This window comes from Apodemus sylvaticus, chromosome 11 (genome assembly GCF_947179515.1).
Source record: "Apodemus sylvaticus chromosome 11, mApoSyl1.1, whole genome shotgun sequence".
NCBI lineage: Eukaryota > Metazoa > Chordata > Mammalia > Rodentia > Muridae > Apodemus > Apodemus sylvaticus.
Window position 1 is genome coordinate 101439308 of NC_067482.1, and position 16780 is coordinate 101456087.

Sequence of the window (16780 nt, forward strand, 5' to 3'; positions counted from 1 at the left end):
AATCTTAGAAGGATCTCTGTAGGATAGAAGTACTAAGGTGTGGGTGAGTATTCCCAAAGGCCACAGAAAGGCTTGGTCTGTAGAGTAGTTTCATTGGCAGCTGTCAGAACTTGTATGTAGAAAACCCTTCAGTCATTGATGGTATCTCTGAAGGAAATTAATTGAAGGACCTTGTTCTCTTCTGTCTTGTGTTTTCTAGCTGTATTTGAGGCATTTACTCCTCCACATTTGTTAATAGGCTCCCTATTGCTTGGTCAACACAATAGTGCTTTCCAGTTTGGGACTGGTAATTCCATACTGTGGGTTAAAGTAAGCATTTTCCCTTCATAATTATCTTGTGGAAAGGAAAGCCTGTCACCACATGAAGCCTATACTGAGTTGTTTGCCTATATGGCGGTTTGAATTGGCCACTAGGAAGTAGCACTATTGGAAGGCGTGGCCTTGTTGGAATAGATGTGGCATTGTTGGAGGAGATATATCCCTCCAACTCTGTGTGTTGTGTGTGTGTGTGTGTATCTCCAACAATATCTTCTGAGACTTTGAAGCCAGGCAAGTTCAGACTAAGCTACCAGAGGCTTGCTTTGTTCTCCCGCTGGCTGCTAAGTTTAGGGCAGAGGGAGAGATGGAGATAATAAATTGATAAGGGCATGAATTTCCAGGTCGGAGGTATTTGCACCCAGTAATTGTGCTAGGAGGCAAATTCTAAAATAATAAAGCTGTCTCAGTGTCTTTTATCCTTGGATTCAAGGGTCTTGGAGTGGGCTGGTAACTTGACCCCTCCCAGAGCAAAGGTGGGTAGAGAGAGGCCCTGTTAGGGCTGGCAGCAGCTGATCCCAGAGCCAAACCGGAATAAAGGCAGTTAGAAAAGGAAGCTGGGTGGGGCTGATTTCCATCTGTCCCAGAGCTAAGAAGCCTGGGGCAAAGGGAGCCAGGAGAGGCCCGAGCACAGCAGCTCCTGGGCAAGGTGGTGGCATGCACTTAAAACTACCGGAGACAATGTAATCTCAGAGAGATAAATTAGGAAAAAATATCCCATTCAAAGTAACTTAAAAAGAAAAGAAAAACAAAAATATTAAATACCTAGGAACACACACCTAACTGAAAGCATGAAAGACCAGTGCAATAAAACCATCAAGACATTTAAAAAGAAGGTAAAGGAAGACACCAGAGGATGAAAAGGTTGAAGGAAAGGCCACCCAGAGACTGCCCTACCTGGGGATTCATCCTATAAACAGTCCCCAAACCCCAACACTATTATGGACAACAAGAAGTGCATACTGGAAGGAGCCTGTTATGATTGTCTCCGGAGGGGCCCTGCCAGAGCCGTACACATAGAGAGGCTGATCCTAGCAGCCAGCCATTGGGCTGAGCGTGGGGTCCGCAGTGGAGAGCAGACTGGAGAAGCTGAAGGGGCTTACAGCCCCATGGGAAGAACAATGATGCCAGACACCCAGACGCCCCAGGGACTGAACCATCAACCAAGGGGTACACATGGTTCCAGCCAAAAGTGTGGAAGAGGAATGCATTGTTGGGCATCAGTGGGAAGAGAGGTCCTTGGTCCTGTGAAGGATCGATAGATGACCCAACAAAGGGAAATCAAGGTGGGGGAGGTGAGAGTGGGTTGGGTGGAGGAGCATATACTTGGAAGCGGGGGTGGGAGGAGGGGCTGGGGGTTTTCAGGGAGGGGAGAAATCAGGAAAGGTTTTAGCATTTGAAACGTAAATGAAGATTATATTCAATAAAAGCTGTACTAAGGACAAAAGGCTAATGCCCAGAATTTGCAAAGTAGAGAAGAAAATAAAACTGCCAGTTAAGAAACGGACCAGGAATATGAACAGACAGTTTTCATATGAAAAAACACAAATGACCAATAAGTTTCAAAAAGTATTCAATATTTCTAGATATCAAAGAAACCCAGATTAAAATTACATTGAGATATCTCCTTACTCCAATAAGAATGACTGTCATCAAGAAATCTGGCAACAGATGTTAGGAGGATGTGGGGAAGCAGCCCATATTCACTGCTTGTGGAAGTGCAAATTAATACATCTACTATGGAAATCAATATGAGGTCACAACAAATTAAAAATAAAATGCCATATGACCAAGATTCTTCACTCCTAGGCATGGGCCCAGAGAAGTCCATAGCCCACTGCAGAAACAGCTGCACATCTGTGTTTACTGCTGCTCCACTGACAAGCAAGAAACTGGAGCAACCTATATGTCCACCTGTAGGTTAATAGATAATGATAATGTAGTACATATGAAAATGTAAAAGTTTACATAGAAAATGGAGTAAAGAGTTCAGCTGTAAATGACAGTGAAACCATGAAAATTTCAGGCAAGTGGATGGTCTAAGAACGAATGTTAACTGAGGACTCCCACATCCAAAAGGAAACAGGCGAGCGTGCTCTCCCAGAGCGCGCACATATTCATCTGTATGTAACTGTAAGGCTGGTACACTGGTCTTTTTTCTGTGGTTTGTGATAATTATGCTGACCAAAAGCAACTGTGGAAAAAGGGTCTATTTCAGCTTATACTAACACGGTTTTTATCACTGATGGGAGTCCAAGCAGGAACTGAGAACAGGATCGGTGGCAGGACCCGTGGAGGAAAGCTGCTACTCACATGTTGCTTGGCTCACACTCTGTGCCTTCTTACGTAGTTCAGACCCACTTGCCTAGAGATGCACCCTGCACAGTAGGCCAAGCCCTGCTCCGTCAGTTACAGATAAGAAAATGCCCACATACATGCACATAGGCCAGTCTGATTAAAGGGGTTCTTCAGTTGAGATGCCCTCATCCCAGGTGACCTAGGGTGACAATAAAAGCCACCCAGGGTAGTTTCTCCCTTTCTGTTCTTGTGTGTGCCTAGAATATCTTGTTTTTGGTTTTTGGTTTTTTGGTTTTTTGCTTTTTCGAGACAGGGTTTCTCTGTGTACCCCTGGCTGTCCTGGACCTCAAACTCAGAAATCCACCTGCCTCTGCCTCCCAAGTGCTGGGATTACAGGCGTGGGACACCACGCCCAGCTGAATATCTTGTTAATATAATAATATAAAACATAATACAACTTTAAAATTCTCACTGCTTAAAAAAATGCCTCCATGCTTTAAAAGTTTGTTGTCAGTTTAAAAGTCCATAGACTCTCAACTGTGGGGTCCTGTAAAACTGCAGAAAAGTAACATACTTTCTCACTCCAAAAGGGAAGAACCGGGTCAGAGTAAAAATTAAGACCAGAGGAAAGCCAAACCTCAGCAATGTAAATCCAGATCCTAGGGTCAGTGTGTTGAGACTCAGGGCGTTTGGGTTCCAGAGGTGGCCCATTGCTCCCGAATTGCCATCCAAAGCACACACAGCTTTCCCTGTAGGCCCAGGACAGCTCTACTTTATACCTGTCACTGTCCCTGGTAGCAGATAGCCACCATGGTCCAGACATCTCTGGTGCCCTAGCTTCTCTAATGCAATAGAGGCTGTATCATAAGCACTGGCCCCTGTAGGCACACTGACCCTGCCACATAGGCAGCCCCCAGGTACTCTCTCTAACTCGGCCCTCTTACCTCTCATGCCTTCAGTACCAGCACCAGGTATATGATTTACATTTACCAAGTTCAGGTACAACTGAAGATTCAGCCTTGCCCTTCTCCTCAGGGCCATGGCTTCTGTTCGTCACCTGAGAAACTATTTCCTAGATATTTCACATCAGTAGTCATTAATTGATTAATTGCTCTCATTAATCATAGCTGTCTCTTCAGCCCAAGCTGACTAGCATCCTTTGTCCAAATAATGCACAGGTTCTGTGGTACTGATCTCCTGTTGTGAAAGATAATTTTTCAGTTTAAGTTGACCAGCAACCATAGATTCTTAAAATAGTGCACAAACTACCCCAGTATATTTTGTCTTTCCTCTGAAACGTCACAAATCACACGTCCATTATCTGCATTTCTCCCAACGTGCTCCTTTAAAGACACACAACATAGCCCCTTAAGCTTTTTACTCAGTAGCTTATATTTCTCAAAGTTCTCCCGTAGTTCTCTCCAAAACATCATGGTCAGTTAAACACAGCAGCACCCTGAGTCCTGGAACCAGCTCCTATATCAGTTACTTTTTCTGATGCTGTGATAAAATACTCTGACAGAAGGCAGCTTAAAGAGTTTTGCCGTGAACTGTCCAGTTTACGGATTGTCCCAATGGGGGTGACATGGGGTGAAGAAATGACAGACACACATATAGAAGAGTAGGGATTGAAGAGCTATGGAGATGCACCAACAGCTTCCTAGAAGCTTCTTATACTCAGCGTGAGGGCAGAGGAAGTGTTTGTGGTCTCTGCAAACAGGGCTCCCCCATGCTCCCCTAACCAGAACTGGAGGTGGCTAATAGTCTCGATGAACTCTATGCTATATATATAATGAAGTTCACAGGGGATCCTCCTCTTGGCCCTTAAGATAACATGTAAGGCCATCTTTAGAATCCATCATTATGGAAGAAGTGGCATGTACTTTGTGAAGAGTTTCAATGTAATTATGCCTCCTTGTGTAAATGGGAAACACAACTCAGTAGCTGGTGTGGCTCAGACTTCTAGAGTCTAACATTGGGCAGTTTGGTTCAGGCATATTTAAGCACAGTACAATTTGCATAAAAGTTTACTGAAATGGCAGGGTCCTGGCACTTACTAGTTTGTCCTCATTTCCTTCATAGATTTTTAACTTAAACATCATTTAAATGGACACACAGTACATGTGATGGTGAAGATAAAGAACTTGTCCCTATTATTTCTCTTCTTTGGCAGGATACCTGGACTTGTACAGGTTTGGGGTTTTCGTAAGCACGGCTGCAGCAGGCATTCTTGCAGATGTGTTGTTACGCACTTGTTTTTGCACTTCTCCTGGAGTGGAATTGCTAGGTCATAAGTTTGGGTGTCTTTAGTTTGTAAATAAATAAAATTCCCAGATCTTTTCAGAGAGGCAGGACTTTTACAGTCACGCTCGTCCCCGAGCTCAGGTTGATGTGTGTCCTTATTGTGGCTTTATGCTTTCTTTCATCGTTATTAAGAGCTGTAGCGCTTACAAAAGATTTCTCACTTGGTTTTTACTGGAGTTTTCATCTAGCATTTTTCTAGTTGACAGTAAGAACCTTTATCAATATGTCAGTATTCCAACTATATCAATATATCAACTATATCAGTAGTGAATTCTAAACTTGTACATATTACAGAATGAAGAGTTGGCTTTTTTATAAAAAAAAAAAAAAGAGAGAGAGAGAAACTTACTTTCCTGGTAATAATGGCTTTTGACTTTAACTTTGGTCACACTATTGTTTAATATATTTGTATAAATACAGCTATATAAAAACAATATTGCTATTGCTAACATATAGGAATGGCATAGTAGTTTAATTGGATAATTTCAAACTAAGTCTTTGTGTGTGATTTGACAATTAAACCAAACAATTGAGAATCTGGTTTCTGGCTTTTGGGGAGATGGTTTTACTCCTATCTTCTGCTTTCCTGATGTTCTAAGCACAGTTTTGTTTTGTTTTTTCTTCCTCATCTAGAATGCTTACCTTGAAGCATTTATTCTGAAAGTCTTTCTAGTAAAGTCTAATAATGGCTGTTAGGCACAAGGTTTCCTTTCTGCCACCTACATCTAGTTTGTAGGTTGTGTTGTTTAGTTTACTCTTACACTGTTATTTTCTTACTTTAAAAGTATTGTTCAAATGCATTTTGAACAATATGTTTTGTATGTAGGAAAAATGGCAGATGTGTTTGCAAATACTTTCAAGTAAAAGATATTACTATGAAAAACCCTTGTCATTTCTTTTGACTGGGGTTAACCATTAGGTAAACAGTGAAATGCATAGGTATCGATACAGATGGAACACAGAGAAGGTTGGGTATACTGCCTGCATTACTAGCTCCTACACAGCTAGTAATAGAGCTGCGTGATTTTGTTCTGTCACTTCTATCTGTACCATAATGTAGTATACCATAGAAAGGACGTGCTCCCTTTAGTGTTACAAGGTTCTTTTCAGACATATGGTTTAGTTCCCATTCTTATATTCCAACCCCACCCTTGTAGCTCAGTAGACTAGAGGTGTTAGATCATTTCTGCCGCAGCAGGAGTCATGATTCATCTCACACTGTAGCATTAAGGCAGGGGTGGTGGCGAGTGTGGGGAAGTGCCTGCCCAGCATTGTAGAAGACCTGCTCCAGCTCAGCTCCCTTTGTCTCGCTGTCACTTGTTTTGAATGAATACAGGCAAACTGTTTTCAGACAGGGTATACATGTTTTGGTTATTTGAAACACTAAACTACTTATTCTTCGTACGCTACTGTACAAAAACTTTCAGGAAATAGTTGTATCTTTTGAATGTCTTACATTATTTTATGAGAAATATATTCCTTTTCTAAAAGGAAAAAATATAAATTTTACTGTAAAACACTTATGGTTTATTTAGTGAAATATATTTAAGTTAACTTGTAGTGATTGATGTATTTAAACTGAATTCACACGTTGACTAAAATCAAATGTGAAAGTTACAATTTTTTTGAATTCTTAAAAAAAATAATGCAAAGCTGGTTGGCAATAAAGCTCAGTGGCAGATCACTTGCCTAGCACGTACTTCATCCTTGGTTTAATCCCCAGCACAGCAAAAAACAAATAACAAAAACAACAACAGCAACAACAAAAACACGTTTGCATACTTTTATACTAATTAGGTCTACAAAGCTTGTTCATTTGCTCCTACTTAAAATAAATCTAGTCCAATTATGAATATCATTGTTTCTAATTTCATTTTTTATAGCAGAAAAGTAAGTTGTATTACCATCATATGCTCAATGCATTAGCTATGATAACATCAATAAGTTTCTTCATATGTATCTATGTCTATCTACATTGCTTTATGTGATTTCATGTGCATAACGTGTGTCACGTAACTTCATGAACACCATTCTTGTTAATGCAGACTAGAGACAAGAACCCTGCAGCAGAGCCCTGATGACTGTCCGAGTTCACACTCTGGAGGAGTGAACCAGCTTCCGCAGCCTGAGTCCAGTGTGTTTTGTGTGGAAACTGATTTGCTAGATGTAGAGCACATTGACTTCCTAGCTTCTGTCTTTTCACAGAGCTCCTTGGTAAATGTTTATAGTCAGTTCTTGGCTGCATTAGAGACACTGAAGGCATTCTGGGATGTTATGGATGAAATTGATGAGAAGACCTGGGTGCTGGAACCAGAGAGACCTCCCCGGAGTGCAACATCACGCAGGATTGCATTAGGTAGGGAAGAAAGATGAGAGTGTTTTCAGGTGTCTGATTTTATTCTATATTATTTTGCAAAAATAAATTTGAAAATGGCATTTAAACTCTTATTATTATTGTATGATTCAGCTACTGAAACTCTTGGGAATAAAACCTGATTTTTATTACTACATAGTTAATGTAAATGTTTTAGATGGGAAGGTCTGAGGTATTTGGTTATGAAAGGTAATCAATGGAAGCAACATTCAGACAGTGGTTAATTAGTGTTAATTAGCACAGAAGCCATGTTGCAGGTAATGCCAAATGAATGCTGCTTAGAATCTGCCTGTGTTAGAAATGACAAAGTCTTCATCTTTTGTGGAAGCAAAGATCTGGCAGTCTTCTCTGACAGAATACAGAGCGGGAGGCCACTGAGAGCCACCTAAGGCACCGCATCAGCCCTGGTGTAGTTCATGACCAGTGCCTCCTTCTAATCGGTAGCCTTGGCTCAAGGACTAGCACGGCTGTAGTGTGCTGCAGCGCCCTAGGCTCGGCTCGGCTCTGCCAGATGAGCAAACAACGCGCAGCCTGAGGTCGAGTTTAACCTTCTTAAAATCTAGATTTTTATCTAAATTTTCATATATTTTTCACCACATTATGGTAATAGCTGCTTATATTCCCCATTTAATTTCTCTCCCCCCCATTTTTTTTTTTTTGGATTTGGATTTTTTTGAGACAGGGTTTCTCTGTGTAGCCTTGGCTGTCCTGGAACTCACTCTGTACACCAGGCTGGCGTAGAACTCAGAAACCCGCCTGCCTCTGCCTCCCAGAGTGCTGGGATTACAGGAGTGCGCCACCATCGCCCGGCTCCCCTTATTTTTTTGATCTTCTTAAAAGGGTGTGTTCCAGTAGATATTGAAACAATGGTGTGGGTTGTACTGAAGTCAGTGAACAACTTGGCTTCTGTATTTTCTGTCCAGCATACTAAGGGGCAGACCTGGTGAGATTGATAACTGTAGCACTTTACTAGCAACATGTTACCTTCCAGTATTTGACTTAGAATAATTAACCTTATAGTGTATTTGTCAACAAGTACATGCTTAGACTGAAAACATTTTCTTTAGAGAAATGTCATGATTTATTATCATCATGGCACCATTAAAATAAAGATTCTTGAATCACATTTTCCATTAGTTTCCTTATTGTTCAGCTCGAACAGCCAATTTTTAGACATGTCCTGCCTCTCTTAGCTTCTCCCTGCCTCAAGCAATGATTCGCTGGAGGGCTAAGCCTGGATGGGGGAGGGGGGAGTGTGTTCTTACAGCCACTGCCTAAGTGGCAGCACTTTCTGGTCTGTGGTAGACAGCACCTGAGACTGATGGGACGAGTGCGGTCTGTATTGACAAAGAAAGTGGGCAAGTTTTATTTTTCTCATTGAATGTCTATACCACATATTTATTTTTTACTTTGACCACTTTTTTTTTGCCAGATTTCTTTATTTAAATTTATTATTGCCAATATTAGCAAAAAAATTTATAGAATTTATCTTATCACTTTTGTTATAAACATGAGCTGAAATTGATCTTAGCTATACTACATAACTTCACCAACTAGCTTTGTAGAATTTGTGCATATCCAGTACAGTTAAACCTGTAAAAGAATCTAGTTCTGAATAACGTCATTTTTTTTAGCTTCGGAAAGGTTTTTTGAGTAAGATAACCATCTTTTTAATGTGAGTTAAACATTTGTTATCTTTCAGAAAGCACAAATACAAAGTTTTTATGTAAGTTTTTTTAGACATAGCAATTTTTGCCAGTTATAACACTAGTTTTTTTAAATTTGACCATAATTATATGAAATATTAAGTTTGTAAAAAAAGGTCATGAAAAGTAGGTTCATTCCTTACATGTATGATTTCTATATATTAAAGTCTTTATAATTTAACTGAAAAGTTTTATTAATCATTACTGGAACATAATTTGCAGCATACCAGTTTAAATTAATCATATAAATTTTGGTCTTGTCTTTTGAAATTTGAGGTCCCTGAATCTTTAATGGTAGTCATAATAATTTCAAAAATACATCTCAGTGTTAAAGAATGATGTTTACCTCTACACAACCCTAAAAATAATTTGCTAGCTTTTTCCTGAGATAAAATAGGCGGCCAGACCAGCATGCATGGGTCTTCTTCTTTCATTTCAGGGAATAATGGCTCCATAAACATCGAGGTGGATCCCAGGCACCCGACCATGCTTCCTGAATTTTGCTTTCTTGGAGCTGATCATGGTATGTCATCTTAAAGTTACAGATCTGGAACAGGTTCATAAAACCCTGTCTAACATTATCAAATATTCCAAAATATTAACATAATTATTTTAAATCCAATTCTCATTTTGAGCTGTATACTTCCTTACAAAGTAGAAATTTGAGATTTAAAGCCAAATAGCTAAACAAATGCTGTGGCAGAGGTTGCTACAAAACAAAAGCAATGAAGCCTAAATTATTAAACTGTTTTTCTTCTTTTGAACATCTACAGTGACAAAACCCCTCGGAATCAAGCTGAGGAGCAACATTCATTTGTGGTGGGTACCTTGGCACTATGCGGGTACTGTTCTATGGCTTAACAAACTTCATAGGTTTGTTTGTTTGTTTGTTTTTAGGGATCCAGAAAATAGTCTGTTACAAAATTTGAAAGATGTGTTAGAAATTGATTTTCCAGCTCGTGCTGTCTTGGAAGAATCTGTAAGTTGAATCATTGCCTCAATAGTCTATATTATGTTAATAATAAAATTTCAATGGTTCTCTCAGGAAAACAAGGCTGAAAAAGAAAAGAAATTGGAAGAGTGTTGCAACACAGAGCTCTTAGTTAAAGTAGCACTGGCATCAATGGACGTGTTAACTGTCTGTTAGTGCTTAACCGGGGCTTTGTTCAGGACTGTCGGCAGGGAAGTGGTTAATGACAGATACACTTATTAAAACTACAAAGAAGAGAAGAGACACTAATGAGATGTTTGGGGTTTTGTACTGCTTGCTATGGGTGACTACAGTACAGTTTTAATTACTTTGCTGTAAGTTTGTGAAGGACAGCGATAGTTTTTCAGAAGTGAGCAGCACCATTGATACTGTAAAGATAACGAAGGCAGGGTTGGCTTTGGACTGAGCCACTGCCGTCAGCACTAAGTGATGGAGATCACTTTCTTGTTTCCTTTGCCGCAGAACTGTTCGACCTGGTTTGGTGTTTACTAGCTCATGTCAGATCTGTCTTTGTGTCAACACAGGAATGATTATGTATATGGAAAAAAAAATGGCTAAACTATAAAAATCTTGCCAGCCAAAAATGAAACCTTATATATGTTAGTGTAGAGGGAATACTATGACGAGACAAGGTTTTATCCCTGCTTATATGTTCCGCAGTATAAAATCATACTTAAAGCTCAGATATAGGAACGAATATTGTATATATCATATTTGTTCTTCCTAATCTCACCTATCCACATTCAGCACAAGCATTTTCTTTTGAAGGACTTTAGCATGGACTGTGGAATCTGTTATGCCCGTCACCTGAATGGTGCCATTCCAGATCAAGTGTGTAATAATCCCCAATGTGGACAGCCTTTCCACCAAATATGCTTGTATGAGGTAAAACTAGTAATTCTCTACACTGGAAATATAGCATTACAATAATCTGTTTTACTAAAGTACTTCTCTGGTTTGCACAAACTCCTCTTACTAGTTAATCTCACACACCCATAGACTTCATTTCTTCATCCTGTAAACTATTAAGTGTACCAGAGAACCCCCGGGAGACAAACTAACTAGAATATTCTCATGAATAGCATGCTGACACTTAATAAATATGTGGTAGGTGTAACCGAAGCCTCCCTGAGTGTCTGCTTCCAGTATGTAAGTTCTCTAGACCAACAGATGAGGAAGGCAGGCGTAAGGAAGGCCTTGCTCAGTAGGTACTGTGTGCTGCTGTGCAGGCTGCATATACACGTGGAACGGATAAAATAGTTCTCTGTTGAATGCTCACGGGTCCTCGTGACCTGAGCTCCTCTTTTCTACATGCATTGTGCTTCCATCTCTCAGTCAGTCAGTTCCCTTAGCACTCCTGTTAGGGCACAGCTTATATGATTGACCGTCTCTGTGAAAAGCATCTTACAGTGGGAAAGTTCCATAACTTTTCTGTCTTTCTCTCTTGAAATATAATAGTTGGGGTTGTTTACTCTTTCTTAATAGGAAACTTAGGGACAGTCATTTTACTGTAGACAATCATAAAAATACCAGGTCTACTTGGGAAAGTATAATGGAATTTATACTTTCTTTTGTGGTACTGAGAATTCATTTTAATTTTTAAAAACTTATTGCCTCATAGTCAGTACAGTGGAAATTAGCCCACTGTTGAATTAAGATTAGAATCTCAAAATCCTAAGATACTTTTATAGAGAAATTGTTGATATGTGATTAATTGGTTTAGTTAGTGAGCCACAGGAACTTGTATGAGTCTCTCTCTGTTTATGTCTCTTTTGCATGTAAAGTGTGTAATTGTCAGCCAAGTCTTAAAGGGCCCATAAATTGCTTATACATTAGAAGTTTATATTCCAATTTTAATAGTGATGTCTCAGTTATTCAATACAATAGCAATTGGGTATTGGCTCAGAAAAAAGTTTCCCTTTTATAGAGCACAAAGTCAGTCAAAGTCCATCTGCATGCACGTGTCCACTGACGTGATCTGCACTTTGCTTTGTGCAGTGGCTGAGAGGGTTGAGCACCAGCAGACAGAGTTTTAACGTCTTCTTTGGTGACTGTCCCTATTGTAGTAAGGTAAGCCAGTTGTCATGATATATGAAATGTCAATCACATCTTTTGTAAAGTGTGCCTGGTTCTGGGGAACCTGTTATAGAGGATATGTAGTTAGCTTACCGAATGGCTTTTAAATATGTTGTTCTTTATTTAATCAAATTATGATAGTTTCTTATGAGATATATTATCTTTGAATATACCTTAATTTTCAAAGTATTTTTGATCAAAAAGATTTATGCCTTCTAAATTTCTTGGTGATCTTAAGAAAATATTTTGAAATTGTGTGGCTAAATAATTTCTTTTTTGCTTTTTGTTTTTTGGGGTTTTTTTTGTTTGTTTGTTTGTTTGTTTGTTTGTTTGTTTTTCGAGACAGGGTTTCTCTGTGTAACCCTGGCTGTCCTGGAACTCACTCTGTAGACCAGGCTGGCCTTGAACTCAGAAATCCGCCTGCCTCTGCCTCCCAAGTGCTGGGATTACAGGCATGTGCCACCACGCCCGGCGAAATAATTTCTAAGAAAAACCAATAGTAAATTAAAATACTATTTTAATCCTTAATAGTGTACCTAAAATTTTGTTAAAATATATTCTCTCTCTTTCTCTTATAAAGCCAATTACCTTGAAAATGTCTGGGAGAAAACCCTGAGTGGAACCTACCTGTCAAGCGATGGAATGCGTAAACATTGTTTAAAAATAAAAACAAAAGTAAAAACATTTATTTGTTGACTTCAGAGAAAATACAAAGCAAGACATACCAATGTAAGCAGGCAGAATATAGTCAATCCATAGTAACACACATCTGCCTTTGTCTCTTCACTCAGAGTCAACTGAAAAACTGCAGGCCAAAATCTTGGAGAACTTTCCATGTCTGTGACTCCCAGATTACCCATGGGCGTGTATCTGTACCGAGGCAGGGATCTTGGCTTCCTGATGGGATCTCTACTGGTGCAGTCCAGATAGGGCTTACAATATGAACCTTGGAAACTCGTATAGCTGGGTGTCTGTTGAAGACTCTGCATTTCATTGAAAATATCAGAATACTCATGTATTTTCCTTGTCCTTGAGATTTCCTATGGGGGGAAAATATTTTGTTAGATTTGAGTTACTGAGGTATTTATTGTGTACTCATCAACAATGCTAAATAAAACAACACACCAATCAAGTCTGGTCATTAACACCCCTTGTTGGCACCTGGCATATCACCACAGCACAGATCTCTTTGGAAGGCTGCAACTGTGCTGCACTGAGGCAGGGGGACATCATTTCATGTGGCTGGAAACAGGAACAGTTGAACTACTGTTTAACTGCTCACTATTCAACTTGAAGGAGGTCCAAGGTTGTTCTGTTTTTGCTTTACCTTGGTGACTTCTGGCATATCCCCTCCTTCTACCAATTATTGAGTAATTTAGCAAAAGAGAGCTTCCTTTTTAAGAGAGCAAACAAACGTCTGCTGTCTTCACTGTTAGCGTCTTCCCTCAGACTGCATCCTCAGAGCTGCCTGCTGCCCTTCAAGCAGTGTGTCCTCAACCCCTCCACTACACGGTCACTTTCAAAGGTCAGAAAGGGTTTGTGCATGAGAATATGTGTTGTCCAGGCACATGCCTATAATCTCAGTACTTCAGATTTCTGAGTTCAAGGCCAGCCTGCTCTCCAAACCAACTTTCATGTCAGCTCTGGCTACAAATTAAGATCCAATCTGAGACAGTGCAAAAACAAAACAAAACAAATCAAAACAAACAAAAGATACATTTAGGAGGGATGTGATATTCACATGGGAATAACTTTTTACTGATAGTTTTGGTCACTAGAAGAAAATAATTTACTTTTTTCTCCATGTTACCAAATCATTCTCACATAAAGGGAAAGAAACCCTTTATCAAATAAATTTCCAACGGCCGAGAAACATTGGAAAGTTGATTATATACCTAGTCAGGAACGGAAATCACAGTACTAAAATGTTAAGAGGGAGTGTCTGTGACTTTCTCAATGTCTCTCAGCAACAACTAATGACATCACATAGAAAGATCCTCCTATAGTTAGGAAAGGCAGGCTATAGCACAAGCTTAAACAATTTCTTTATTTACTAGAACCTGCCCACTTGTTTATGTTTCACCTAAGGTTGCTTTTGCATTGACAAACTACATACTTGAATAGTTCTGGCAAAAACTATGGGTTATAAGAGCAAAAATATTTTCAATCTAGACAAAATTTTTGCTGGGCTGGAGTGTGACTTCCTGGTAAAGTTCTAACTCAGAACCAAGTATTCCATCATGAAGGGCCGGATACCACATCCGACCACACAGAGGTACAAAGATGCCCTTGGGAAATGCAGCGTGCTCTCTCAGGCTGGAGCATACACAGGACTGCGAGGCTGTGACCCATGCCTGGGTGACTCCAGTACAGTGGTTTTCACAAGTAGCACGGGCTACGGCAGTGCAGTAATCAATCTGTACTCTATGGCTCTCAACCTACAGTGGTGTTCGCTCACAAGAGAGAACAGTCTCTGGAGATATTTGTGTTGTCACAACTAAGAGGAAGCATTATTAGCATCTTATGAACATACAACAGCAGTGTTAGCAAACATCCTACAACACAAAGCAAACTCATCCTATAGCAAATAGCTCAGCCCTAAATAGCAACACTACTGCTTCTAGAAGACCATGTAGAGAGTGTCACTAACTTTAACTGCACATTACACTCATGCACAATGGGTATCAAACTAACTCTTGAGGACCTAAAGGAAAAGTTAAACATAAGTAGACAGGATCTCAGTAGAGATCTGAAAACATAATCCAACCCTGGAACTGAAAATCATCATAGCAGAATCAGACCGGTACTGGCTAGGTTCAGTTGCTAATTAAACCCTGATGGTTTGACAGTTACCCTGCCATTAGGCAATACCCAAACAGCAAGACTAACCTAAAGACCCAGCGCCTCGGCCTCCGCTGCTATGTGTAAGAAGTGATATTACATGTATGTGCTCGGCACTCAGGAGGAAGAGGAGGAAGGACTAAAGCATAACGTGGAGGAAGTAAAGGTTGAAAAGGCTTCTAATTGGATGACAATGTGAAGCCATAAATAAAACGAGCTCAGCAGACTCCAATCCACCATGGTACTTTGGAGATGTTTTGTCTCCGGCTTTGTTTGGGTTTCTCTGCTTGCTTGTTTTTACAGTGTGGCTCTTTTGCTTATATATTATGGCTTCTGATTTTGTATGTGTGCATGTGTGTTTGCCTCTATGTGAGTATGTTACTTGTGCTTTTTCTTTTCCTGGTTTGGTTGGCTTTTGTTATTTTTAATTTGCCCATTTTTTTTCTAGGGAGAGAGAGAAAGGTCTGGAGTTGGATGGGTAAGAGGTTGAGAGGCCAGAGGGTAAACGGTGATCTGAATACATTATATGGAAAACAATGATTTAAAAACTCTTACAGAGGGAGCAATGCCTAATGGTTAGAGCTCTGTGGTGTGTAAATCCCCCACGAAGGAGTTAGAATCACTATAACAGTGCAGTGATGCATGTAATCTCACAGAGTGGAGGAAAACTGTCCAGTAGTAGTCCCACTGACGCACTTGGCTATTTTTTAAAAAACTATCAAAACCCATTCAGTTAGGAAAAGGAAAATGATGCTTCCACTAAATGATGCTTTGATAAGGAAGGTGTATAGGAGTGCAGCTCGCCTCCTCTCTCATGCTGTACACAGGAAGTCAGGGGCAAAATTCAACTATGAAGGAACAGTATTAAGGAAATGGGGAGGAAGAGGCTAGGCATATTACAAAAGAATGACAAAGATCTTGTGTGTAGACTATGTAAACAACTTCCAGCCCTTGGAAATACACCCCATAGAAGAAAATATATACATGGCCAGTAAAATCAGTGTTATTCGGCATCGTGTAAATAGCTGTACTCAGGTGAATGTTACTATGCGTGTGAGAGTGGTTAAATGTAAAGGACTGGCAACACTAAGTGTTGGAGAAGAAATGTCGGCATGACCAGCCCACTTGCACATATAAAGGGCACAGCCATCTCGCACATATTGGCTAACAGCTTACACTCACGTTTGTCGAGTTGGGGAGCTATACCCATGCCAGGGCTCATGTATTGAGTTCAAAGGGCAGCTTGTGGGAGTCAATCCTTTGCTTTTTACCAAGTGAACCCCTGGGATTAAACCCAGGTGGTCTGTGGCATGCATCTACTCCGTAAGCCATCTGGCCTCCCCATGTGCCAGATTTTATAATGGAACATATTTATCCAATGATCTAGTAATTCCATGTGTGCAATGTCCATAGTAGACTCTGTGCAGAATTAATAGCAATACTTTCCATAAATAATATTAAACCAGAAATGATTCATATGTCCTTTAGAAGGGAAATGATGGATACATGAATTGCACAATGATAAGGAATTATTGGTATATTCATGAACACAGAGAAATGTTAAAAGGTAATAAATGAAAGGGGCAGATATAAAATACTACATGCTAATACTGCGGTATTACTGTGGTCACGGACTTTAAGAGGCAAAGCCAATCTCGAGGTAAGAACTGGCCGGATGCTGTAGCCGGAGGGCAGAGCGAACAAAGGGCTGCTGGGGTGCAGGCGCCTGCCCAGCACCCACCCCAGGCAGGCCAACGGGAATGCAATGCATCTCTTCACTTGAAACCTGGGTGTCTACTTTCACAGGACTGTCCTGACTTCTAAAGACTTAGAAGTTTTGATTTTGTCACCAGACAGTATTTGTGTTTAACTTTA

At 40.1% G+C, this 16780-nt stretch overlaps 2 protein-coding genes across 4 annotated transcripts in view; one reads left to right on the top strand and one right to left on the bottom strand.

Annotated features, from left to right (window-relative positions):
- The window catches only part of Fancl (FA complementation group L), a 73557-nt gene extending 60809 nt beyond the window's left edge, over nt 1–12748 (top strand). For both annotated transcript variants that reach the window (XM_052199632.1, XM_052199633.1), the window contains 7 exons: nt 7123–7273; nt 9437–9520; nt 9771–9816; nt 9895–9976; nt 10757–10873; nt 11987–12058; nt 12645–12748. In XM_052199632.1, the coding sequence (XP_052055592.1) occupies nt 7123–7273; nt 9437–9520; nt 9771–9816; nt 9895–9976; nt 10757–10873; nt 11987–12058; nt 12645–12680 (588 nt within the window). In that variant the 3' untranslated portion in view covers nt 12681–12748. The remainder of the gene's footprint in view (nt 1–7122; nt 7274–9436; nt 9521–9770; nt 9817–9894; nt 9977–10756; nt 10874–11986; nt 12059–12644) is intronic.
- Nucleotides 12730–16780, bottom strand: part of Vrk2 (VRK serine/threonine kinase 2) — a 143111-nt gene continuing 139060 nt past the window's right edge. For both annotated transcript variants that reach the window (XM_052199631.1, XM_052199630.1), the window contains exon 13: nt 12730–13104. In XM_052199631.1, the coding sequence (XP_052055591.1) occupies nt 12763–13104 (342 nt within the window). In that variant the 3' untranslated portion in view covers nt 12730–12762. The remainder of the gene's footprint in view (nt 13105–16780) is intronic.